Source organism: Electrona antarctica, assembly GCF_951216825.1.
Source record: "Electrona antarctica genome assembly, chromosome: 21".
NCBI classification, from domain to species: Eukaryota; Metazoa; Chordata; class Actinopteri; order Myctophiformes; family Myctophidae; genus Electrona; species Electrona antarctica.
The window spans coordinates 39538178-39565314 of NC_136802.1; the positions used below are offsets into that span (position 1 = coordinate 39538178).

Consider the following 27137-nt stretch of genomic DNA (forward strand, 5'->3'; position numbering starts at 1 on the left):
TAAAAGGTTTACATGACTTTCTGCCTCAGTCCGTATATAGCGAGCTGTAGTGAATAAGTAGAGAAGTAGAGTTGCACTGCTCACTTCACAGGGGTGTGATTTTTTTATTATTACAGTACAATTTTTTTCCTTATGAAAGCAGAGAGTCTTCTGTTTCATACGGTATATAGTATTTATATGTCGCTATAGGCCTTATTTTGTGAATATTGAGGAGTTCACGTCCATGTCTTCTCTGAAGTTATCTGGTGGGCACAAGCTGCATTCAATAACCAATTACTGTCTAACTGTAGATGGGATCAATGTTTACTGTTTTCCTCGTAAAAGTACACATTCAGGGCTTTCATTCGGTGTATAGGATGTATAGGATATTTATTGGGTTCAATTTTATATCTGCCTGTCAATGTCTCTGACTTTAAACCATCCATAACTCTGCTCGCTGTTCAAGATAACCACTTCCAGGCAAATGCAGGTGTTGCAAAAAGGTCAATATCTCCAGAATGGAACATGGTAAAATCAAAACGTATTTTTTTAATTGAAGTGGACAAGTTCAGCTTTCTTTTGATGTAGGCGTGTGATTCTCGCTATAAGAAAACATTTTACTGTGGGCCCCCGAACAAGGCCTTTGTGCAATGTTAAACGGCAGCAACATCCAAATAGGCCTGTTGAGATCTTCCAGCAATCAAAGTGTTAAACGCTAACGTGACGATGGATGCGTCCCAGGTCTCAATGGGTTAATAATGTTAAGTTATCTATCAAAGATGGGTGGAGAAGGTAAATGCAGAAGACGGTATACCTTGACAACGTCGACCCAGTCCCAGCCTCTGGGCAGCTCCCCTTTGTTATCTGATGAAGAGAGCACAGATGGACACTTATGGACAGGGGTGGAAAACGTACTCGCATGTTTAATGTTTTTAAAGTTAAAAGTATCAATACTGCAATGCAGAAATACCCTGTTACAAGTACAAGTATCAAAAAATCACTGATGTACATCACCGTACATCACATCCCATGCGCAGTCAATCAAATGCACGCACACACACACACACACACACACACACTATGCAAAATGTCCCATTTCACAAGTTTTCAAATGTGTAAAATGTCTAAACAATATTGTGAAATATTGTGAATAAAACACAAAATATCGACCTAAAAAGTTTGTGAACAATTGTACTAAGGACGGACACACACACACACACACACACACACACACACACACACACACACACACACACACACACACACACACACACACACACACACACACACACACACACACACACACACACACACACACACACACACACACACACACGTCCCATTTCACAAGTTTTCAAATGGGTAAAATGTCTAGACAATATTGTGAAAATAGCAGATTTACAAGTAGATTGGCTATTTTCAAATGGTCAAAATGTATATAGGGCTGAAGTGGTCAATGTATGTCGCGTTAATAATCAAAATCTACTAGTAACTAGTAACCAAGGTTTTCAAATAATTGCACTGGAGTAAAAAGTACAGTATTTGCATCTGGTATGTAGTGTCAGCTCAATGTGTTCTTACATTATCATCACTTTACCCAAATACAGCTCAATGTGTTCTTATATTATCATCACTTTACCCAAATACAGCTCAATGTGTCCTTACATTATCATCACTTTACCCAAATACAGCTCAATGTGTCCTTACATTATCACCACTTTACCCAAATACAGCTCAATGTGTTCTTATATTATCATCACTTTACCCAAATACAGCTCAATGTGTTCTTATATTATCATCACTTTACCCAAATACAGCTTCAATGTGTGCTTACATTATCATCACTTTACCCAAATACAGCTCAATGTGTCCTTACATTATCATCACTTTACCCAAATACAGCTCAATGTGTGCTTACATTATCATCACTTTACCCAAATACAGCTCAATGTGTCCTTACATTATCATCACTTTACCCAAATACAGCTCAATGTGTTCTTATATTATCATCACTTTACCCAAATACAGCTCAATGTGTTCTTATATTATCATCACTTTACCCAAATACAGCTCAATGTGTCCTTACATTATCATCACTTTACCCAAATACAGCTCAATGTGTTCTTATATTATCATCACTTTACCCAAATACAGCTCAATGTGTCCTTACATTATCATCACTTTACCCAAATACAGCTCAATGTGTCCTTACATTATCGTCACTTTACCCAAATACAGCTCAATGTGTCCTTACATTATCATCACTTTACCCAAATACAGCTCAATGTGTCCTTACATTATCATCACTTTACCCAAATACAGCTCAATGTGTCCTTACATTATCATCACTTTACCCAAATACAGCTCAATGTGTCCTTACATTATCATCACTTTACCCAAATACAGCTCAATGTGTTCTTATATTATCATCACTTTACCCAAATACAGCTCAATGTGTCCTTACATTATCATCACTTTACCCAAATACAGCTCAATGTGTCCTTACATTATCATCACTTTACCCAAATACAGCTCAATGTGTCCTTACATTATCATCACTTTACCCAAATACAGCTCAATGTGTCCTTACATTATCATCACTTTACCCAAATACAGCTCAATGTGTCCTTACATTATCATCACTTTACCCAAATACAGCTCAATGTGTCCTTACATTATCATCACTTTACCCAAATACAGCTCAATGTGTCCTTACATTATCACCACTTTACCCAAATACAGCTCAATGTGTTCTTATATTATCATCACTTTACCCAAATACAGCTCAATGTGTCCTTACATTATCATCACTTTACCCAAATACAGCTCAATGTGTTCTTACATTATCATCACTTTACCCAAATACAGCTCAATGTGTCCTTACATTATCATCACTTTACCCAAATACAGCTCAATGTGTCCTTACATTATCATCACTTTACCCAAATACAGCTCAATGTGTGCTTACATTATCATCACTTTACCCAAATGCAGCTCAATGTGTGCTTACATTATCATCACTTTACCCAAATACAGCTCAATGTGTCCTTACATTATCATCACTTTACACAAATACAGCTCAATGTGTTCTTATATTATCATCACTTTACCCAAATACAGCTTCAATGTGTGCTTACATTATCATCACTTTACCCAAATACAGCTCAATGTGTCCTTACATTATCATCACTTTACCCAAATACAGCTCAATGTGTCCTTACATTATCATCACTTTACCCAAATACAGCTCAATGTGTCCTTACATTATCATCACTTTACCCAAATACAGCTCAATGTGTCCTTACATTATCATCACTTTACCCAAATACAGCTCAATGTGTCCTTACATTATCATCACTTTACCCAAATACAGCTCAATGTGTCCTTACATTATCATCACTTTACCCAAATACAGCTCAATGTGTCCTTACATTATCATCACTTTACCCAAATACAGCTCAATGTGTCCTTACATTATCATCACTTTACCCAAATACAGCTCAATGTGTCCTTACATTATCATCACTTTACCCAAATACAGCTCAATGTGTTCTTACATTATCATCACTTTACCCAAATACAGCTCAATGTGTGCTTACATTATCATCACTTTACCCAAATACAGCTCAATGTGTCCTTACATTACCATCACTTTACCCAAATACAGCTCAATGTGTTCTTATATTATCATCACTTTACCCAAATACAGCTCAATGTGTTCTTATATTATCATCACTTTACCCAAATACAGCTCAATGTGTGCTTACATTATCATCACTTTACCCAAATACAGCTCAATGTGTCCTTACATTATCATCACTTTACCCAAATACAGCTTCAATGTGTGCTTACATTATCATCACTTTACCCAAATACAGCTCAATGTGTTCTTACATTATCATCACTTTACCCAAATACAGCTCAATGTGTCCTTACATTATCATCACTTTACCCAAAAACAGCTCAATGTGTTCTTATATTATCATCACTTTACCCAAATACAGCTCAATGTGTCCTTACATTATCATCACTTTACCCAAATACAGCTCAATGTGTCCTTACATTATCATCACTTTACCCAAATACAGCTCAATGTGTTCTTACATTATCATCACTTTACCCAAATACAGCTCAATGTGTCCTTACATTATCATCACTTTACCCAAATACAGCTCAATGTGTGCTTACATTATCATCACTTTACCCAAATACAGCTCAATGTGTTCTTACATTATCATCACTTTACCCAAATACAGCTCAATGTGTCCTTACATTATCATCACTTTACCCAAATACAGCTCAATGTGTGCTTACATTACCATCACTTTACCCAAATACAGCTCAATGTGTCCTTACATTACCATCACTTTACCCAAATACAGCTCAATGTGTCCTTACATTATCATCACTTTACCCAAATACAGCTCAATGTGTTCTTACATTATCATCACTTTACCCAAATACAGCTCAATGTGTTCTTACATTATCATCACTTTACCCAAATACAGCTCAATGTGTGCTTACATTATCATCACTTTACCCAAATACAGCTCAATTTGTTTCCCCTTTATGCATTATTGTGTGGCGGGCAACCACACAATCATCACCAGCCACCACAGTATGATTTTAAGAAGGCAGTCGCAAATAGGCCCGGAATAAAAGGCCAAAAAAAAGACTGCACGCGTGTGCACGGGTCCGGCACATGCAGGCACGCTGCACGATCGTGCATGGGTGAAAGCTCCCCCCACACTATCAGCTACTGGCTAGGGGAAACACTGGTTAGTAATCGGTTGGAATAGAGAGTATGCACCATAGATATATATAAACACTAGATGGCTCAAGGCGGAGTTTCTGACGTCGTTCACCCGGCAGCCATCTTACTTCGGGGCTACAGTACAGTATGTTCAATGGCAGCTCAAACAGAAACAGTCATAACTCGCTCAAATCTTGACGGATTTACAAACGGGTTGGTTTATTACAAACGTTGTCAACGTGACTATGATTCAGGACACTTATCTGCTTAATATAATGTTTTTATATGAACGTCGTATAAAAGCATATAAGTATGCGGACGTCTCTGACGTTTATAACAAACCAAACCGTTTGAAAATCGGTTGACAATTGAGCAAGTTATGGTCATTTAAGAGTACATGCCCCATAGACACAATGTTATGTGTCCCGAGGTAAGATGGCCGCCACGTAACGACGTCACTCTCCATTGGCCAACAGCACGGGTGAGCTATCTAGAGTTTATATATATATATATATGGTATGCACAGGCATGATTTTCCCATCAGGACACGCCCCCCTCATCTAGACTGAGTGGCAAAACATTGAGCAGCATGGAGTGTTGGAGTTTGGAAGCGCTCGTTGGAAATCACTCAACCGTCCTGTTTCAAAATGTCACATAATGCAGGAGGCAGCAAAATGTTGTGTTATTGAAAACAAGCACTTCCAAACTCTGACACTTAGAAAAATAATCAAATGCAGGACATTTCTTGACTCATAACTAGAGCTGGGACTCGATTAAAATTTTTAATCTAATTAATCAGAGGCTTTGTAGTTAATTAATCTCGATTAATCGCATTTTAATCGCATATCATTATTTGACCCGAGAACAGTGAGAAAGCTATTTTTTCAAATGGATTTTGGTATACTAGTGAATCAATGAATAGTGAATACATAAGTTTAAGCAATAAAACATTGTTTTTGTAGTAATAATAGGGGTAATAAATTATAATAATATCTCAAATTTAATAATTTAATATAAAGCTTTTCTGAGTACCCAAAAATGCTTGACAAGGGGGACATGATAAATCAAAAACAACTTTATTAGAGGAAAAACACTAAGGAATTAAATAGATGAAATAGCTGGGGAAAGCAATATTGAAGGTTTGGATGGTGGGGGCATGTCTCTGAGAGTTTAAGGAATGCATTCCACAGGGTTGGGGGGGGCTTGGTGCAGCAAATATGTGACATGACCATAACAAAGCACCTCTGTGTTTCTTCCGTGGACATACAGTAACAGCCATTAACAGATTTTACATTTTATTTGGCCATAACCGTTTAGTTAGAAACCATGTCATCTGGTCGGGTCCTTGAATTGCTACTGGTAGTTGGAATAACGTTAGCTCTGATCCATAGTGTTAGAAGGAGGAAAGTAGGCTTTCACATATTTTTTTGTGCTAAAAACGAGGGGCTGCACAGCCTGCACTTCCGTGGGTGTGAGGGGAAAGGATCAAATTAAGTACCATAGAACTCCTCCTGAGTCCTAACTACGCTAAGGACCAGAGCTACTGTTGTTGACGTTAGCTTCCAGGCTAGGCTCGGTGCAACATGTTTCGCATCGAGCCGATACTGGAGGCTTGACGAGGTGCGGTCTTTGGTGATATGTGAATTCTTTATTGAATAATTGCACACAACTGTGCTGTAATCCACGCTATCATCGGATAGCCTTTTAAATCCTATTTCCAATCCAAGGGGACAAGCAAAGTGATCTCAGTGGCTTCCCCCGGTCTGGTGAACTGTCTGGTGGTGTTATTGTTCCCCCAATGCTGCTGGGGCATACCATTCTAAAGGGGGGTGGTTTCCACTCCCTGTAACAATGGACACTTCACTCGGTGGTGCGCCGGTCCATCTGAAAACTGTCCAGTGACAACGTTCCGCGGTGAAAAAAATAGTGCGATTAAAATGCGTTAATTTTTTTAACGCGTTAATTTTTCTGTAGTTAATTAATCTCAATTAACGCGTTAAAGTCCCGGCCCTACTCATAACGTTTCTATGGTGGAATTTTTATGAAAAAAAACTTTGCAGATAGAAAGAGGATAATTCAAGCTTTTCGTACAGCTGTAATGTTGGTGAGTTTAACGTTGTTTAACCCATTTAGACCTGAGGACGCATCTGTGTCATATTATAGCTTTTAACCCATTTTGGGCGGGAACCCCTTTTGGTGTTTTAACTAAGCATTATGTTATACTTTAGCTATTGAAAAAAAGCAGATCTACAAGCTCATAGCGCGCCACCGAGTGGCGCGCTATGAACTTGTAGGTCTGCTATTTTTGGAAAATCGTAAAAATGCGGCACAAATCTTTGAATATATATTCTTTCAGAGCAGAACGTTTTTTTTATTTCGACGTCAGGCCTGAATGGGTTAATGCAATCAGACGGGACTTTTCCGTTTGGATGAATGGGCTGGCAAGGCCAGAAAGTAGTTTTTTGCCACTCAGTGGGCGTTCCCGCATACCTTCCAGGTACGATGATGTCACGCGCATACCCTCTATAACAGCAGGTCGGAACAGTGACATTACCAATCAGGATTTCCAGAAAGCCGAGCTGAGTTGGCCTTTGGGCAGAAGCACGCGTCTGCTCCTGAGCGACGTCTCCAGAAATTCCCTGAGCCGGACCACGGCGCCTGCGTGGCCCGTGGCGACAGCACCAGCGGCTTCGATCCTGGGCAGGTACTCCTCCATGACGAGCCGGAGCATCTTCCAGAACTGCCCCTGGTACTGCCTCTCCAGGGCGTGGCCGCACACCTCCAGGACGTCCAGCAGCAGCGTGGCCGTGACGTCTGGCGTCGGCTCGCCGTTGAGCGTCTGGGCCAGCCAGCGCCACGCGTGGTTCAGGCCGTGCGGGTGGGGGGGACGCGTGTCACTCGCGGACCCCCCGCCGTCGTGGAGCCACCTCTGCTGCATGATGGCGGCGTACAGGCGCATCATCCCGGACATCCTCTTCAGAAAGGCGTCCTGGCCCTCCACGCCGCCGCTGTCCACGCGGTAGCCGAGCAGCCTCTGGCGTTCCTCCGCCGAGGCGGTCCCGCCCACCGCCGCTGCGGGGGGAGGGGGATGGCGGGGCACGGCGTAAGGGCACTTCCTGTGCAGGTGGGCAAGGAAGAGCTTGCCCACTCTGGGGTGCGCCTCCCAGAGCCCCGAGGCCACCGCGGCGATGGGGAAGGCGGCCTCGTGGTGCGACGCCACCTCCTCCTCGCCCTGTCTCACGAACTTCTCCGCCAGCTTGTAGGCGACGTAGTCCGGCCCCGCGGGGTGGTGGGAGGCGGAGAAGGACGTCCCGGCAGAGGCCGACGACGGCAGGGTGGCTCCGCGCAGCAGCGCGTCGAGCTTGTTGTAGATATTACGGAGCGTCGAGCCCGATACGCAGGAGATCTGGCTGACCGGGATGGCGGCCGCCTTCTGGAGCTCCCTCCTCAGCGTCTTGGTCCGCAGGTCTTTGGGGTCGTTCAAGTCCCGGAAGGAGCTCTCACAGTGCGCGGCGTTGTCCTGTAGCTCCTGGTACCACTGGAGAGTACCGCCGTCCTTGGCCTGCAGACCATTCCCCTGCGGCGCTTCCTCCGGGGCTGAAACGGACGCCGCCTTCTTCCTCTTCTGCTCCTCCTGCTTCTTCCGCTGTGCCTCCTCTTCCTCCTCCTTCCTCTTCATCTCTTGGGTTTCGGAGGCCTCCTGCATCGCCTTGACGAGGTCCCTCACCTCTTGCAGGGCCAGTTTCACCGTCGCCACGTCCTCGTCGGAGGGGAACTCGCCGGCGCCGGTCGCGCCGCGCACAACCTCGGACACCTGGGAGCAGAGCTGCTTAGCACGGGTGACGTAGGACGGGGTGTCGGAGGCGGCGGCTGGACCCGTTTTCAGTTCCATGAGCGTGCCGAGTTTCAGGATCTCTTCCTGGACGGCGTTAAGTTTCCGCAGCCTCTCTCTGCCCTCCTCCTCCGCTCGCCTCCGCCTGTCCGCCTCGGCCTCCTCCCGCTGGCGCTGCTGCTCCGCTTCCCGCAGGCGCTGCTGAAGGATCTCCGTCCTTCGTGTCTGCTCTTCTTTCAGCTTCTCGCGGCGCCCGGCGATCTCCTTCGCCTCCCGGTCCGCCGCGTCCGTCTCGCTCTGACGCTCCTGGCGGTGTTTCAGATCCAGCCGTTCTTCGAAACGTCGGAGCTGCTCGTACGCGATGTTTGCCGCTGAGGCCGACAGCCGCTGCTGCGTCTCCTGCCTCAGAGCGAGCTCGGCGCTGGCCTCGGCGCGGTGCTTCTCTTCCAGGATGCGGAGGCAACCCACTGTTCGTGTCGCTCTGGGAGACAGCAGGGAGACAGCATGTCTCTGATGGAAAGGACTGCCAAGACCATCTCCTGGAGCATTCCTCCGGACATCACCAGAAACCCGTTCATTGCCTGTCTTTGCGGAAGGGGTCACAAGTGGCGTTGAAAGACCATTTTCTTGAAGGGTGGTAAACGATAATGAGCTCGCAGAGCGTGGCGACCGGCACTCCTCGCGCGGAATCGAGTCACGGGAAAATGATCCGAGAGAGCAGGGCTCGATCTGAGATCGGGGACAGAGTCGTCTGTTCAGGATGAGCCGGGAGAGGGCGAGCAAACTGGAAGGCTCGTTGTAACCCGCTAAAACGTCCTCGCCCCTTTCCAGCCAGCGTGCATCATACTTGAGTCGTCCCTTTGAGGAGAATTCCAAGGCTTCTAATGTCTCCCGCAGACTTCCAGCATGCATGTCGATGGGAGCCGATGAAACGAAACTAGTCTCTGTGAAACCGCTATCCTGGCACTGGCTGTCGATATTGGTACATGAAGAACGACCCCGTTGTCTAATGATCATTGATAACAGTGTCCATTTGTAACTCGTGTTACAAATGTAAACAAACGGACGCCGTTACATCGTTAAACAAAAACAAGGGAACCCGATTCCCAGTCCTCCGAGGCGAGCAGATTAATAAAGTGGTGTGGCAAGGAACCGTGTTCTTTTCTCTCTATGAAAGGCTGACGTCACAAAACGTTGACATCAGATGTGTCATTACATCAACAATGACATGAAACGACACACGCATGACATCATGTTTTGCGATAATGGCATACGTAAACATTATTGCGACCACCGGTTATGAAAACCTGCAAAGCCAGTCAGCCCGTCCGTCACAACTCGTGACACGCTCCATATATGGCCGTCAGTCCGTCATGCCTCGTGACACGCTCCATATATGGCCGGCTCCACATATGAAGATCACGACACTGACCTCAACAAACCCTGGATAGTCATACATGAAGACTGGATCATCACCTAGATCTGCATATATGGAGCCGGCCAGAAACTCTACATCTGACCTCAAACCTTAGATCTCTATGGCAGTGTTTCCCAACCTTTTTTGTCCCAGGGCACACTTTTCATAGCCTAAAAACATTTTGGAGAAAAAATAGCTCATATGCAATGTGAAATGCCACCTAATTCTTAAAGGTGTAGTGAAAAGAAAAATACGTTTTTCACACTTTAAGACCATATCCATGGTCATCATATGGGCATACCTAACAATGGATGCCAAAAAACTGTGAAAATTCTCATTTTTGTGTGTTTTTATATTAAAAGTCCATAAAACAATATTTTGTATTACTTCCTGAAAACGAAAACGTGCTGCGTGATGACGTGTCGAGGCCAACATCGATAAAAGCCAATAAAAATGAAGCTCACCAGTTTAATTCCCCATATCTCCGCATCCGTCCAGCACAGGCTGCACAGCTGCTACTGATTACAGAAATCTTCCGTTTTTATTCCCATTCAAGATAACATCCAGAGAGTGTATTACTCGGTTTCAACGTAATCATCACGCTAAAAATGTATCTGAAAACATTATAGGGTAGAAATAAGCCACATTAAGTGTAAACTGGTAAAGCTGGCAGACTATCTGATTTGTAAACAAACTTCCACACGCTGTCCTGCGTAGCATAGCTACCCGTCCCTAGCTACCGTCCCATCCCCTGAAGGGATGCAACGCTCTGATTGGTTCAGAAACTTCATAGCGGTGTTTCAACTTGAAACTTCAAAATAAAATGTCCACCATTTCCGTTTCACTACGCCTTTAATCCTTTTCCTTGTCTTTATTATGGGCCAACTTGTGAAAGCTGCATGCTTTTATTGTGAAGGGTCTCAGTTCTCACAGCCTGAATATTTCCACGTGCTAAAAATAGCTGATCGACAAGCTCACAACGCGTTGCGTCCGCAACGCGTTGTGAGCTTGTAAATCAGCCATTTTCAGCATGGAACACGTGTACGACGAAGAATAAATCAGGCATTACTGCGCTTCTGTGGAGGGAGGGAGATATATTGTGTTGGCCGAACGAGGTGATCATGTATGGACACTTGGACAGCTATTTTTCGTGGCACATTATGTTTAATCACAACAACGTCACGTTTACTTTACCTCCTCAGTGTTTGGGTCGGGACATGTAGGACTGTATGTGTCTGCTGTCTACGTGCATATGCGCGAAATGTAGCGTCTTCTGGATGCATCTCTTTTGCATTAACATTTCAATGGCCGAGGGTCGTTAGAGTCTATTGTTCCGTCGTTATCGCACGTCTAATGGTTAGACATGTGACAACAACAACGGCGCAACAATAGGAAGCCTGCAGCCCAGTAGCTATAATATTGCTTTCGGGGGAGGGTTAGTGTTATTTTCGGTCAAATCAGGCGGCACACCTGGACACATCAAACGGCACAGTAAAGTGCCGCGCCACACAGGTTGGGAAACACTGCTCTATGGAGCTGATCGGTTCTGACATTCCATATGTTGATCCTCCCCCACCCGTCCTTCCTCTTCGATGTCTCCCTTTTGACCGATACCTGTCCATTCAAACTCTAGATAGGCCCGCCCCAAAGTTATTAGCGCAGCCGCGCCCGGCAGCTGGCGAAAACCTTGAGTTCTCAACAGGCCCGAACATTAAGGCCCGGCCCTATAGTGCTCAGCCAATCAAATCATCACAAATATGGTACACGCAGACACACAAAGCTGGGCATAGGGCATCTGGGAAAGAATCCAGGATAAATGCATTTTTAGTAAATCTATTTACACATCTACACCCTTGCTTTTAATTGATTTGTTTTTTTTATTTTTTTGTTATTCATGTCCTCACTGTATTGCATTACTGCTCTTGTTTTTTAATGTTTATGCCTTGCTTTTTTCTTTTTTTCCCTCTCCATTGCTCTGTAAAGCACTTTGAGCTGCATTTCATGTCATGAAAGGTGCTATACAAATAAAGTTGTATTATTTATTATTATTATTATTGGAGGAGGATGGAGCGGACTTTTCACTTCAGGTTCACTTCCGGTTTTTGTAAAGCTCAAAGTGCTTTACAGAGCAACAAAAGAAAGAAAAAAGATGAAATAACATTAAAACAATAGAAATAAAAAAAAGAACAGCGAATCTGGGAAAACAATGAGGACATGAATAACATGTCCTCACAATAAATAATAAAAAATGAACTAAAAGCAAGAGTGAAGAAATATGTCTTGAGATGTTCTTTAAATGTGTCTACAGAGGCTGCCTGTCTTCGGTCTAATGGCAATTTATTCCAAGCCTTCGGGCCGTAGAAGCAGAATGCTGCTTCACTGTGTTTTTAGGCACATCGAGCAGGCCAGTAGTGGAGGACCTGAGGGGGCGTTTTGGGACATATAGAGAGTATGCACATGCATGATTTTCCCATCAGGACACGCCCCCCTCATCTAGCCTGAGTGGCAAAACATTGAGGAGCATGGAGTGTTGGAGTTTGGCGCTCGTTGGAAATCACTCAACCGTCCTGCGTACCACCTTCTAAATGTCACATAATGCAGGAGGCAGCAAAATGTTAGTGAAAACAAGCACTTCCAAACTCTGACACTTGGAAAAATAATCAAATGCAGGGCATTTCTTGACAGAAAGTAGCTCATAATGTTTCTATGGTGGTTTTTCATGAAACAAAAACTTTGCAGATAGAAAGAGAATAATTCAAGCTTTTCGTTCAGCTGCAATGTTGGTGAGTTTGACATTGTCTAATGCAATCAGACAGGACCTTTCTGTTTGGATGAATGGGCTGTCAAGGCCAGAAAGTCGTTTTTTGCCACTCAGTGGGCGTTCCGCGCGTAACTTCCAAGTATAGGCAGGCAGTCAGAGGGGTAGGAAGTTGCCAGACCATTGAGAGCTTTATAAACAAGTACAATATTTGTAAAAAATCACACCCGTGTGAACTGAGTGGTGTAAGGTCTTAGCCTGTCTGACGTAATGAAATCATGTCTGACGTAATGAAATCACACCCGGGTGAACAGAGTGAACATAGCAACCATGCTCATTTTTTCTGCACAAACAAAGCCAGTTGTATGAAATCACACCCGGGTGAACAGGGTGAACATAGCAACCATGCTCATTTTTTCTGCACAACAAAGCCAGTTGTAGGAGTGGTTTACACCACTCAAAAAAAATAAACCCTAAAAACAACCGGGAGCTAATGCAGTGAAGCTAAAACTGGAGTATTCTCTCATCTTAGTTTTAGTTCAAACTCTGGCTGCTGCATTTTGAACTCGTTTTGAAATTGTAATCTCTAATCTTTCAAGTTGTTGTCTTTGAGAGGCCAGGGAAAAAAAAGTACGATGCCGTAATCAAGCCGAGAGAAAACAAAAGCGTGCCTCAGAGTTTTTTATAATCGTCCAAAATGACAGACAGGCTCTACCCATTTAGGCCTGACGTCGACATTTTAAAAATGTCTTCGAAATCCTGACAGTTTTCTGAAAAACCTTATGTTTCTGTATCAGTGGTTCTCAAAAAAAAGGCACATTTACACGATTTTTCAAAAATAGCAGACCTACAAGCTCATAGCGCGGCACTCGGTGCCGCGCTATGAGCTTGTAGATCTGCTATTTTTCAATAGCTAAAGTATAACATAATGCTTAACACATTGAGAGCCCACGCAAAACTGCCCAAAATCACTTTCACCTAGAAAATCCATTCACATTTTTTATAATTCAGCTGACTGTGGAGACACATGCTGGAACTTTTTACTTTGAAATGTTTTATAGTTTCTGAGTTATTTAATTTAAACGCCAAATGCATTCTCAATGGCGAAAACACAAACTTTGGCACCACGTGTTAAAATTAATAAAAAAATAAATAAAAATAAAAAATAAATAAAAAAAAATATATATATATTTTTTCAAAGACCTCCACAGACGTCTTGGGCTATGCACGTGCGGTAATACCCAGGACGTCCACAGACGTTTTGGGCACAACATGTGTTAAAGACCAAAAGGGGTTCCCGTACAGAATGGGCTAAATCACACAACGTGTCACTCGCCTGTTCTGCTGGTGATCCTTCTCTTCTGAGACTTGGACAGCTGTTCCTTCTTCTCCCTCTTCTTTCCCGCCGCCGGGGCGTTACTGGTCATGTTGTTGTTGTCCGAGATGGCCGTCTGCAAAACACCAGTCACACCGTCAGCACCGGCGCTGATGCAAAGCATGGACCAAAATGAGGGCCAGTGGCAAATGTGGCTTATCGTCTACCCCCGTTGCTGGGGTGGTTCAGCAGGGGTTCTCAACCTGGGGGGGGGGTCGCCAAATTTGTATTATTATTTTTATTATTAACACGTTTAGGCGTGACGTAAAAATAAATAAAAATACAATCTAAATCATAACAATTTTTCAAAAATAGCAGACCTACAAGTTCGTAGCGCGCCACTCGGTGGCGCGCTATGAGCTTGTAGATCTGCTATTTTTCAATAGCTAAAGTTTAACGTAACGCTTAAAACACCAAAAGGGGTTCCCGCCCAGAATGGGTTAAGAAACAAGCGCAAATTGATTAAATCAGCCTGTGGTTCCATAGAGTAACGTACCACAGGCTGGTGGTTCCATAGAGTAACGTACCACAGGCTGGTGGTTCCATAGAGTAACGTACCACAGGCTGGTGGTTCCATAGAGTAACGTACCACAGGCTGGTGGTTCCATAGAGTAACGTACCACAGGCTGGTGGTTCCATAGAGTAACGTACCACAGGCTGGTGGTTCCATAGAGTAACGTACCACAGGCTGGTGGTTCCATAGAGTAACGTACCACAGGCTGGTGGTTCCATAGAGTAACGTACCACAGGCTGGTGGTTCCATAGAGTAACGTACCACAGGCTGGTGGTTCCATAGAGTAACGTACCACAGGCTGGTGGTTCCATAGAGTAACGTACCACAGGCTGGTGGTTCCATAGAGTAACGTACCACAGGCTGGTGGTTCCATAGAGTAACGTACCACAGGCTGGTGGTTCCATAGAGTAACGTACCACAGGCTGGTGGTTCCATAGAGTAACGTACCACAGGCTGGTGGTTCCATAGAGTAACGTACCACAGGCTAGTGGTTCTATAGAGTAACGTACCACAGGCTGGTGGTTCTATAGATTAACGTACCACAGGCTGGTGGTTCTATAGAGTAACGTACCACAGGCTAGTGGTTCCATAGAGTAACGTACCACAGGCTAGTGGTTCCATAGAGTAACGTACCACAGGCTGGTGGTTCCATAGAGTAACGTACCACAGGCTGGTGGTTCCATAGAGTAACGTACCACAGGCTGGTGGTTCTATAGAGTAACGTACCACAGGCTAGTGGTTCCATAGAGTAACGTACCACAGGCTGGTGGTTCTATAGAGTAACGTACCACAGGCTGGTGGTCAGAGGCGTATCTACAATAAGGCGAGGGCAGGCGTCCGCCTGTCCAAATCCATTTCTGGCCTGGCCAAAATCCATACAATGAGACAAAAAAAAAGAGGACAAAAACAAGACCTGAGAACTATTAATGGACAGCTGATTGGCCGTTGCGGTAGAGTGCAACCCTCAATCACCCATTGGAATGTAAATGCATGCCTTTCAGCCTTTGTATATACTCGTCTGGCAGGTATATCTCTTTGAAAACCTTTAGTTCTACGATTGTGTGCGGGGAGACAACAATTAACACATCTTGCCTGCCCAAAACGTAATTCCTGGATACGCCACTGCTGGTGGTTCTATAGAGTAACGTACCACAGCGTTGCTGACAGGCTGGTGGTTCTCCATCAGGTCCAGCTGGTTGTCCTTGGCCCACTCAAACAGGGTGTACATCATGGCGGTGCCCAGGTTGCTCTCCGCCTGCTCCTCCAGCCTGGTCAGGATCAGCTGCTTGGTCTCCGGTGCTCTGAGAAGGGAAAACACACACAGAACGTCTAAATAAAGTAATTATCAGTGATAACCATTAACCCAAAGGCTTAACCCATTTAGGCCTGACGTCGAAATAAAAAGAAGAATATATACCTATTCAAAGATTTGTGCCGCATTTTTACGATATTTCAAAAATAGCAGACCTACAAGTTAATTCGGTGGCACACTATGAGCTTGTAGATCTGCTATCTTTCAATAGCTAAAGTATAACATAATGCTTGAAACACCAAAAGGGGTTCCCGCCCAAAATGGGTTAAAGATGGAGTGCCACGATGGGAGTCGGGACCACTTGGCAGATGTTGTGGTAGTGTGAATGCTGCGTAATGTTCCCGAGAGCAGATCATCATCCAACTGTTCCCGAGACCACCTGGAGGGAGTCTCGGATAGGAGTCTATAAACATAATTTTAACACTTTCTGTACACATTTTAGGGAAAAAAAACATTCCTACTAGTATAACCATAGCACCTGATGATCATGTTTTAGGGGGGAAGGGGGGGGGGGGGGGGGATCACGGGCCACGGCCCTCAATCTTGAAGCTCTCAAATAGTAATATTTCTATGTCATATCAATCAGCTAAACAGAGGCCAATAAATTAATACATACAGTAACAGTATCAGCATTTAAAATGACAAAACACGTCTTCCCATAAAAGGTATAACACAACATAATGCATGCACAGTTTGGTCGAAAACATTCATGATATCACCGTGGACTAGAAAATACTGTTCCTGAAGAAACAGTGTGGGCTCGAGTAGCTCTCTACTCGAAGATGATATTTTTGATTTTGCAACCCATTTTCTTTCACCCAGTGTCAATTATCTAATGTAATCCTGGGCGCTACACTTCCAACTGCCAACCTGGGGAGAGCAATAGACTGACCTCATGTTTACTCGATGATCATGATGTATGAATATATATATATATATATTAATTCCATATTTCTAACTGGCTATCCAATTAACTGGGCCCCTGCTGATGATGTTATTTAAGAAGGGTAATCGACTTGATTGTGACAATTATCGGGGCATAAGTGTGATCAATAGTGCAGCAAAAGTATATGACTATGTGCTTAATAACAGACTGATGTGCTGGTATAAGCCATTCCGAGCGCAGGCAGGAGCTCAACATGGAACAAGCTGCATAGAGCACATTGTGGCACTTAGGCTTATAATTGAACATTGTGTCAGAAAGAAGCTGAAACTGTATGTTGCCTTTATAGACGTTTTGGGGAGACTGTGGCTCAAGAGGTAGAGCAGGTCGTCCAATGATCCATGGGTCGGCGGTTCGAATCCCGGCTCCTCCTGGCTACATGTCGAAGTGTCCTTGGGCAAGACACTGAACCCCAAATTGCTCCCGATGTGCTGGTTGGTACCTTGCATGGCTTCCGCCGCAATCGGTGTATGAATGTGTGTGTGAATGGGTGAATGTAATGCACAATCTATGTAAAGCGCGTTGGATAAAGGCGCTATATAAATGCACCATTTACCATTTACCATTCCAAAGCCTATGACAGGGTGCCAAGAGGAAAACTGTTCAAAGTATTAAAGAGCCTGGGGTGTGGAGTTACTATGATCTTGGCCCTGATGTCAATGTACAGTGTGACAACAAGTATCCTGGGATCCACCACAATAACAGCATCCACTGGAGTGAGGCAAGGATCCCCTACATCCTGCTTCCCGTTTGTAATGTTTGTCGACATGCTCATCAGAAAGTTGAAACAATGTGGGGACGATGGTTTCCTAAAATGGCTCCATGTTTTAATGCTAATGGATGACGCTGTTATCCTGGCAACATCAAGGGAAAGGCTGACTGAAAAACTGAAATATCTGGAGGAATATTGTGACGAATATGGCATGCTTGTTAATGAAAGTAAAACCAAGTTTATGGCTATATCGGGATCTGATGAAGACAGGCAACCTATTCAGCTTGCTTCCCTTACAGTGAAGCATTGTGACAGTTATACATATCTTGGAGCCATCTTCACTGCTGATGGAAATGCCCGAAACTCACTTGCCCTACATGTAAAGGAGAAGACAAAGCACCTAAACAAACTGATTATCTTCCTGTCCACCAACTATGATGCTCCATTCTGTGTAAAACGCAAGGTTTTTGAGGCTGCTTTCTCATCAGCTATATTGTATGGGTGTGAGCCGAGGCTTGGTTGAAAATCCCCTTAAAGTCTGTTGAAACTCTCTACATGTCTGGAGTGAAATCCCTACTTGGGGTAAGGGTTACTACCCCTAATGTAACCTGCCTGTTAGAAGCAGGACTGCCTTCAGTGCAAGCTTTGGTGAGAGAAAAGCAAGCCAGGTTCTTCACCAACATACAGCAGCGAAATGGCATGCTTGATGACCCCTTGTGGTATGTTCTTCAATTGCTGAAGAAGGAGAACCAAGTCATGTATTCTCATTTATCTGAGATAATGGAAAAACAAGATCATATTGAGAGTGACCGAAGGGACATGATTCATAAATTACAATCCAAAGAGGGAACAAGATATAAGACATACCAGGGCCATCAACCCAGATCTATTTATTCACCCACTCTATACCAGCACCATACACCTTACATTGAGGACTATTTGAGGATAACCTTTACACGGTTTCGGTTGTCCGCTCATAGACTGCGTGTGGAAATGGGAAGATGGAGCCGCATACCACCTGAACAGCGGTTTTGCCAATGTGAGACTGGTATACAAAACGAACAGCACATACTGGTGTGTGCCCTCACACAAGATATCAGAGTGAAATATGGACATGAGGGTATTGATTTGAGCTCACTCTTTGTGGGCACTAACAGAGAGACTTTGCGTATGCTACATGGCTGCCTGTCACTTGTGGCGCAATAGAAAGCTCCTGTTGTAAAGGGATTCTGTATTGTGTATTGTATATTTGAATGTATTGTACCTTTTAAAGTTTTTGATTCATGGGTTTTTTATTATTGTTTGGACCCAATGTTTTATACATTTGTGTCAATAAAGTAACTAACTAACTATGCCACATGGCGTCACACAACCCCTCCCTCTGTCTTCCTATTGGTTGACGCACATGACGTCACAGCCCAGGGGGGGGGGGGGGGGGGGGGGGGGCTACGATAACAATAGTGGACTCGCTACTCGAGCCCACGATAAGAAACAATAAAAAGACAAGCACATCCCACATCCAATACAATAGCAGGTGTTGGATAAAAGAATACTAAAAAAAGGCCTCACTGACGGATTGCCGTTATTGAATACCTCAATATCGATATTGTGAGAGACGCAAAACTCCACTCCAGCCTGCAGATCGCCGTTCCCCAAAGAGCAATACAATGCATTCCAATGGACAACTGTGTACAGCACGGCAAAGCACGCAATCTCAATCACAGCCAACGGCTTGTCACATATGGACCATAATTATCCCATTCAGGCCTGAAAGATTTGATCGCATTTGCTTCTCTCGTAGCTAGACGGCGCATATTGCTACAATGGAAGAGCCCTAGCCCCCCCCCCCCTCCCACGACATCCTGGTTAAAAGACCTGTCATCACTTCTTCATTTAGAGAAAATAAAATGTGCAGTCAGAGGCTCCTTGAATGGTTTCCACAGAACCTGGGACCCTTTCCTCGCATATATTAACTCTCTCACTGAGATTGTTTGACTTATTTTTTTTTTTAAATATATACTTTGTCTTTCTCTACCTTTAAAAAAAAATCTATCTGTATGTTTTTCTTACCTTATCTTTAATTTCCAATATTATTATTAGGGACCAAGAAGTCACGCAGTGACTTTGGTCACTCTTTGTTTTTGTGTTTATTTTTCTTCTCCTTCTCCTTCTCCTTCTTCTTCTTCCGCCAAAAATAGCTGTTCTGACTGAATGGTGCAGTCGGTTTTCGCGAAACGCGGTAATCTGGTAGAGGGCCATGCCAAACGGTGAATATGCGAAGCCCAAGACGATTGGCCAAATGGTGGCGCTATTGCGCTCAATTGAAAATGCTAACTTTGAACGTGCATAGCTCATGAACCGTTTGACCGTTGGCAATGAAACTTTGATACCCATATGCGTAACCTCATGTTGAACAACTTTCGTGTTCTGACTTTTGACCTCTGACCTTTAGATCACCCGCCATTTTGAATTATATGATCAGTACTTTATTTTATTCTCCTTCCGCCAAAAATAGCTGTTCTGACTGAACCGTGCAGTCGGTTTGCGCAAAACTTGTCAACATGATAGAGGACCATGCCAAACGGTGACTATGAGAAGCCCATCATGATTGGCCAAATGGTGGCGCTATAGCACTCAATTGATGCAAAACTTGCAAACTTGCAAACTTTGAACGTGCATATCTCATGAACCGTTTGACCGTTGGCAATGACACTTTGATACACATATGTGTCTCCTCATGCCGAACAACTTTCGTGTTCTGACTTTTGACCTCTGACCTTTAGATCACCCGCCATTTTGAATTATATGAAAAACAGTTCAAATGTAACTCCTCCCAGAATCTTTGCTCAAAATGCACGAAAACTTCTACACGTGAACTTTGGACCGATACGGACAAATAATCGTAGCACATTTTTTCTAAGTGAAAAAATGAAGTTTTTATGAGCCAATGAAAATTGCGCGCGCACGCACACACACACACACACACACTAAAGTTTATACTGAATGATGTTACTGTTTAGAATGAGTCAACTGACTGTGTCTGCATAGCTCAGTTGGTAGAGCTCTCGCCGTTGGACCACAAGGTTGTGTGTTCAAATCCCGGTAAAGACAACTCAGTGTATCCATTGTGTGCTGCAAGATTTGTGATGACTCAACTATATAAATATTGAAGTAGATTACATTTGACCCATCAGGCACTAGGACATGGCATCACAATAATAGAGATACTAGTAACTGAAATAGTGTAATTGTGTAATATTGAAATAGTGTATTGAGTCAAATTTTTTAATAGTGTAATAAGTGTATTTAGTGTAATAGTGTAATAGTAGTGTAATAGTGTAATAAGTGCAATGTGTAATACCGTACTGTACTGTACCATACTGTGCTGTACCGTATTGTACCATATGGTACTGTACTGTACCATACTGTGCTGTACTGTACTGTACTGTACTGTACTGCACCGTACTGTACTGTACTGCACCATACTGTACTGTACTGTACTGTACTGTACCATACTGTACCATACTGTACCGTACTGTACCGTACCGTACCGTACCGGGACATGTTATGAGCATGTAGATCTGCTAATTTCTAAAAGTCTGAGTACTTATGCTGAACTAACACTGAATGATTTTCCTGTTAACAATGGAGTAACTGATTGTCTCCGTGTAGCTCAGTCAGTCGAGCTCTTGCCCTTGGACCGCAAGGTTGTTGGTTCAAACCCGGGTACAGACAACTCAGCTCGTCAGTCTTATTTGTACATATTGTTGAACGCCCTGTGGGCCATATCAGTGAGATCAATAACTTTAAAGACTGGTGTGATAATAGCCACCTTATGTTAAACACCACAAAAACTAAAGAGATGATCTTCAATCCAAATCCATGGTTATGAACGATTGTCTGCCTAACACACACACACCCATGCAGCCACGCACGCACGCACGCACGCACGCAGGCAGGCAGAATGGCAGGCAGGCAGGCAGGCAGGCAGGCAGGCAGGCAGGCAGGCAGGCAGGCAAGCAGGCAAGCAGGCAGGCAGGCACGCACGCACGCACGCAGAGGCAGGCAGGCAGGCAGGCAGGCAGGCAGGCAGGCAGGCAGGCAGGCAGGCACGCACGCACACACACACACTTTAACTGTGCGTGAAAACACACTGTAGTAATGGATAAAGACATGCCCAAAATGAGGACACACCTTCTTGTTACCAAATCACTGCATGGTTTTACTGTTTACAATATAGTCACTGATTGTCTCTGTGTAGCTCAGTCAGTAGAGCTCCCGCCTTCGGTCCACAAGGTTGCGAGTTCAAATCCCGGTACCGACAACTCAGCTCGTCGGTCTCATTTGTGCGTGTTGTTCTCATTGCGCATTGTTCTTCTTCTATCTTGGTCCCGCTTTATCGCTGCTTGCAGCTATATTTATTACTGTTATACACACTCAATTTTGCATCTCTCTATAATTCTCCCCTCAGGGCGGGCGGGTAAATCTGTTTTGACCTTATTTTATGTTTTGCACTGTTCCTTTTGTGTCTTTGTATGTCCTGTATTTTAATGGAAAAAAACACAATAAAAAAAGTGATATAAAAAAAAATATATATAAAATAAAATAAATATCCCATTCAGGCCCGACGTCGAAATAAAAAAAAAAACGTCTTCTAAATCGTGACAGTTTTCGGAAAGATTTGAGGCACATTTTAACAAAAATAGCAGACCTACAAGTTCATATAAGCTTTTAGATCTGCTATTTTTCAATGGCTAAATTATAACAATGTATGTAACACCAAAAGGGGTTCCCGCCTCAAAATGGGTTATATTCCGATTCTAGCACATCTGTGCACGTCATGTGAGGGCACCCGTGCACAGAATGAAGCGACGCAAAATATTCCATGATTTTTCCAAAGGTTGGTGAAAAACGCTCTGAATCACCCAATGTTGTTAAGATGTCCAAGACGATATCTGATCTCACATCTCAATTTTCCAGCCCTAGTCCAGGAGCCCAGTTAGGGTGTACCAAAACTGTTGGAGGGGGCGCCAACATATGTGTCACGTGGTAGCGGCCGCCATACTTGCTGGCTTGTCTGGTTTGTTTACATTGAGCAACTATCCGTGTGCTTGTATACGTTCTTTTTTTAAACTGACTTCACAATGGTGCAGACTTGCTCAGTAAATAAGTGCCACAGCAGGTCGCGTCGAGGAAATGAGCCAGAAAACGGAATTAGATGTTCAGCTTTCCAGCATGGAGACAGCACCAAGGAACCCAGATAGACGAGTTTACAAAAAGACGTAGAATGGCTTGGATCTCGGCTGTACGGCGCACGGGCGCAGAGACATAATGTTCAACAAAGTATCTAAGCACAGCCGTGTTTGTTCACAACATTTTCCTTGTCCTTGTAATGCATTTGGGCCCGACGTTCTTTCTATCCATCCTGGTGTTTGTTCACTATGTTATCGCCAAGAACGAGCTCAATATTTACAAGAACATACCACCGTCACTCTATTCTGAGTGATGTGGGCTAGAATTTAATGCCCACGAGAGGGCCGTCCCTGGCTTTTCAGACGCCGCCCCCCCTCTTGGTGACGTACACGTTTTCACACGCTATACTATGAACATGCAGGTATAGGTGGAACTTACATCCTGTTGTTAAAGAAGCCATCGAGGGACATCTGAGGGGCAGACTCAGGATACGCCTCTGGCCACGACACGTCCAACATGAAGGCCCTGGAGTCTTCTAGCTCTCCTATCTACAATACAAACACACATCAACAAGCCTTCTAGTTCTCTGTAATGGCAACAATCACATTGTCACTTCAACATTAGTCATCGTGTAGCCAGGCGACTATCCCACAATCTCCAAATGCCCGTAGCACTAGCCCCTTAGATAGCACTTTATGTAGACTCAGATAGTATTTTAAATATAGCACTTTATGTAGACTTAGATAGTATTTTAAATTTAGCACTTTATGTAGACTTAGATAGTATTTTAAATATAGCACTTTATGTAGACTTAGATAGTATTTTAAATGTAGCACTTTATGTAGACTTAGATAGTATTTTAAATGTAGCACTTTATGTAGACTTAGATAGTATTTTAAATATAGCACTTTATGTAGACTTAGATAGTATTTTAAATATAGCACTTTATGTAGACTTAGATAGTATTTTAAATATAGCACTTTATATAGACTTGGATAGTATTTTAAATATAGCACTTTATGTAGACTTGGATAGTATTTTAAATATAGCACTTTATGTAGACTTAGATAGTATTTTAAATATAGCACTTTATGTAGACTTAGATAGTATTTTAAATATAGCACTTTATGTAGACTTAGATAGTATTTTAAATATAGCACTTCATGTAGACTTAGATAGTATTTTAAATATAGCACTTTATGTAGACTAAAGGTCCTTATAGACTGGACACATTCATCTGAAATCCATATAATGGATGTCATAATGAAGGATAATAACTGACTGTCCTCCTTACCATGAACTGAACGTTATGATAAAACTCACCCTAAACTGGAAAGAAACGGAACTGTTCTCCTTGAAGCACTCGTCTCCCTCGTAGATGGAGCGCAGAGCCTCCAGCTCCATCTGTTGTGGACACGACAGAGGTTAGAACAACACCACAAGGTTTGGTAAAAACACACACGACAACAGTAGCTACTAGCTATACTAGAAACTAGGGGTGGGTTCGATTAATCGATACGGCAATGATCGTATCGCATTCCTTCCCGATAATCGTATTGTATCGTGCCACATCAATAGAGCAGGATATGATGTGTGTGACGCGGCTTTAACATCAGCCTCCGTTTCTACCCAACATTTACGATAGATATGATTAAATTAAATTAAAGACCTGTAAGGGTCCATCCATGTGGTTTACATTTGTACACTAGTTAGAGTTATGTTTAGGGTCCACTATCTAATCTATCATTTAGCTGCGGACCCCCTGGAACCCTCTCAGGGACCCCTGGAGTCCCTGGAAATATATATATATTTTTTGAGTGGTGTAAACCACTCCTACAACTGGCTTTGTTAGTTTACGTGTCTGTTCGTACCAAAAAATGAGCATGGTTGCTATGGTCACCCAGTTCACACAGGTGTGATTTCATTACGTCAGACATTACGTCAGACCACAGCTGATCAGGCTATATAATACCTTACACCACTCAGTTCACACGGGTGTGATTTTTTTTAAAGACCCGTTGGGCCCCATTTGGAACCTCACCTTTTGCTGTTAGCTCAGAGAAGAGGTTTTATGTCAGGATTGATTGATTATTGTATTAGACAATAGAAAATGCAAACAGTACATGGTACAGTTAACCCATTTTGGGCGGGAACCCCTTTTGGTGTTTTAAACATTATGTTATAGCAGATCTACAAGCTCATAGCGCGCCACCAAGTGGCGCGCTACGAGCTTGTAGGTCTGCTATTTTTGAAAAATCGTGAAAATATTTATTTCAGAAAACTGGAGGATTTAGAAGATTTTTTTTAAATTTTGAGGTCAGGCCTAAATGGGTTTAAGCACATTGGACAAAAAGGATGGCACCGAAAAAAGACCTTGCGGTCTTGTTTCCATTCGGGTCCCATGCATTCATTCACAAACACAACAATGACAATCGAGATATCTCAAAGACATGATAACTATGAAATACAAATACATCGAAATACACAAATATCAATTGGAGGGGGGTATAAGGAGGTTGGGGCCATCACCTTCTCTCCTTTTGACCCGCTGACAATGATAGGTGCATTTTCAGACCAGTTTTAAAGGAAGCCAGTGATTTGCTTGTTTTGAGGGAAGGGGGCAGGGCATTCCACACCCGAGTGGCAGCGCTGCGGAAAGTGGATTTACCCATTAGTTCTAAATGTGGGTGGCAGCGTGGCACCAGATCATTATGTGTATGCTCCCTCTAGTGCTGTGGCTCTGGGAGTTGCTCACCTTTGTGAGGTAATCAGTTAAATAAATGGGCCCTGAGGGCATAGGGGGTATTTACAATTTTGAATGGCAGTCCCATTTTCAACCGCTTGACTGTCTTCTACCCGGAGCCATCCTATGCCATCACAATGCGTTGCATGAAGGTGGGTCATGGGCCCTAGGCCTAGAAGCAGTCGGATTTGTTTGTTCTGGGAGGTTTGAACTTTGAAGCCTCTTTTTTCTAAAATAGAAATGGGTCGAGCCCTCCAAGAGCAGTGGAGAAAACCCTTTTTGCAGTATGATTTGCCCAGTATTTTGCCATGCCTTAGGTTTTGCTTACATTTACCAAGCTGCATAAGTATACCACTAAGTTGGCCATTGAATCTCTGCCTGACAAGGCAGAGATGTGAAATGATCAGACTATGGAATCGCCTTATATCCAACTGCCAGAAGAGAAAAACACCATGAGTAATGATCACTTAGGTTCTCGTAGAGAGCAGACGTCAGAATCGAAAAATACTAAATCGTAGGCTATAGCTTTACATTGCATTTGCATTGACCCATCTGTACTGTAAAGTACTGTAAAGTACAGAGGGTACTGTAACTGCGACTGTAAAAGTACTGTAAAGTACAGAGGGGTAAAGTACCAAAATAAGTTATGCAGAATGTCCTAGCTCTGGTCCTTGCTTGATGCTTAATTCTGCCTTGCATAGCATTATGGCTATGAACCAGAGCTAAGAATGCCCCAAGTTTTCAAATGTATAAAAATATATTTTGAAAATAGAACTTTAAATGTACTTACAGTACTTTGTAGTTACTTTACACCACGTACTGCCTAATGTTTATTATGCCCATAGCCCCATGTGTCCTCTCCCTACGCTCATTCTGTAGCTCCGGAGCTACAGAATGAGCGTAGGGAGAGGACATGAGCGTAGGGAGAGGACACATATGGGGCTATTATGCCCAGAACTATAGTTCTGGTCCATAGCCCTAATGCTTAATTCTGCCTTGCATTAAGGCAGAATTGTGCATTAGGGCTATGGAGCAGAGCTAGCCCGGCCAGAACAAGGCTGGTATAGATGGCACCGATCTGCTATTTTCAGCAGTCTAGCATTATTCCGGTAGGTAGTTATTCTTTGGTGGGTTTATTGATTGATTGATTGATTGAAGAATTTATTAACAGTTTGCAGAATTACAGTACATTTCAAGCACAAACTCAATACAAAGGCTGTTAACTGTGAGTGGACGACCCAATTAAGCATTACACTTGTTTCCAATAGGGTCCACCATGTTCAAATCATCAAAACATTTAGAGACGTACAAATAGACACTTCTATAGACAGAACAGGAATTCATCATAAAGGAGGTAAAAAGGGAAAAGAAATATATACAGTGAGGGGAAAAATGGCCGTTCCTCCGCTTACCTCTTGATCCTCGTTGGCCGTCATTAGCTGTGCGGTGTGTGTTCGTGTCTATGAGCTCATTGTGACTCAAAACATTGGTTATTTAGGTGTTAATTAATTGAACGAACCATAATAATAATACACACACGCTGATTCAACATCCGCAACCTCCATGCCGTCGCGCGCATGCGTACATTGCATGCATGCGTACTGGC

At 43.3% G+C, this 27137-nt stretch overlaps 2 protein-coding genes across 2 annotated transcripts; both read right to left on the reverse strand.

Annotated features, from left to right (window-relative positions):
- Positions 1-745: 745 nt before the first annotated feature.
- On the reverse strand, positions 746-27137 carry rwdd (RWD domain containing 4; the record flags this gene model as incomplete). The annotated part of the gene is made up of 6 exons (XM_079491370.1): positions 26944-27137; positions 24112-24192; positions 23227-23336; positions 15779-15929; positions 14076-14190; positions 746-843 (listed from the first exon to the last, which is right to left on the reverse strand). The coding sequence occupies exons 1-6, from the start codon at positions 26965-26967 to the stop codon at positions 746-748; spliced, it is 579 nt and encodes a 192-aa protein (XP_079347496.1). The 5' UTR covers positions 26968-27137.
- LOC306913772 (mRNA export factor GLE1-like) lies at positions 7290-9476 on the reverse strand (the record flags this gene model as incomplete). The annotated part of the gene is made up of 1 exon (XM_079490584.1): positions 7290-9476. One exon carries the CDS (start codon positions 9474-9476, stop codon positions 7290-7292), a length of 2187 nt encoding a protein of 728 aa, XP_079346710.1.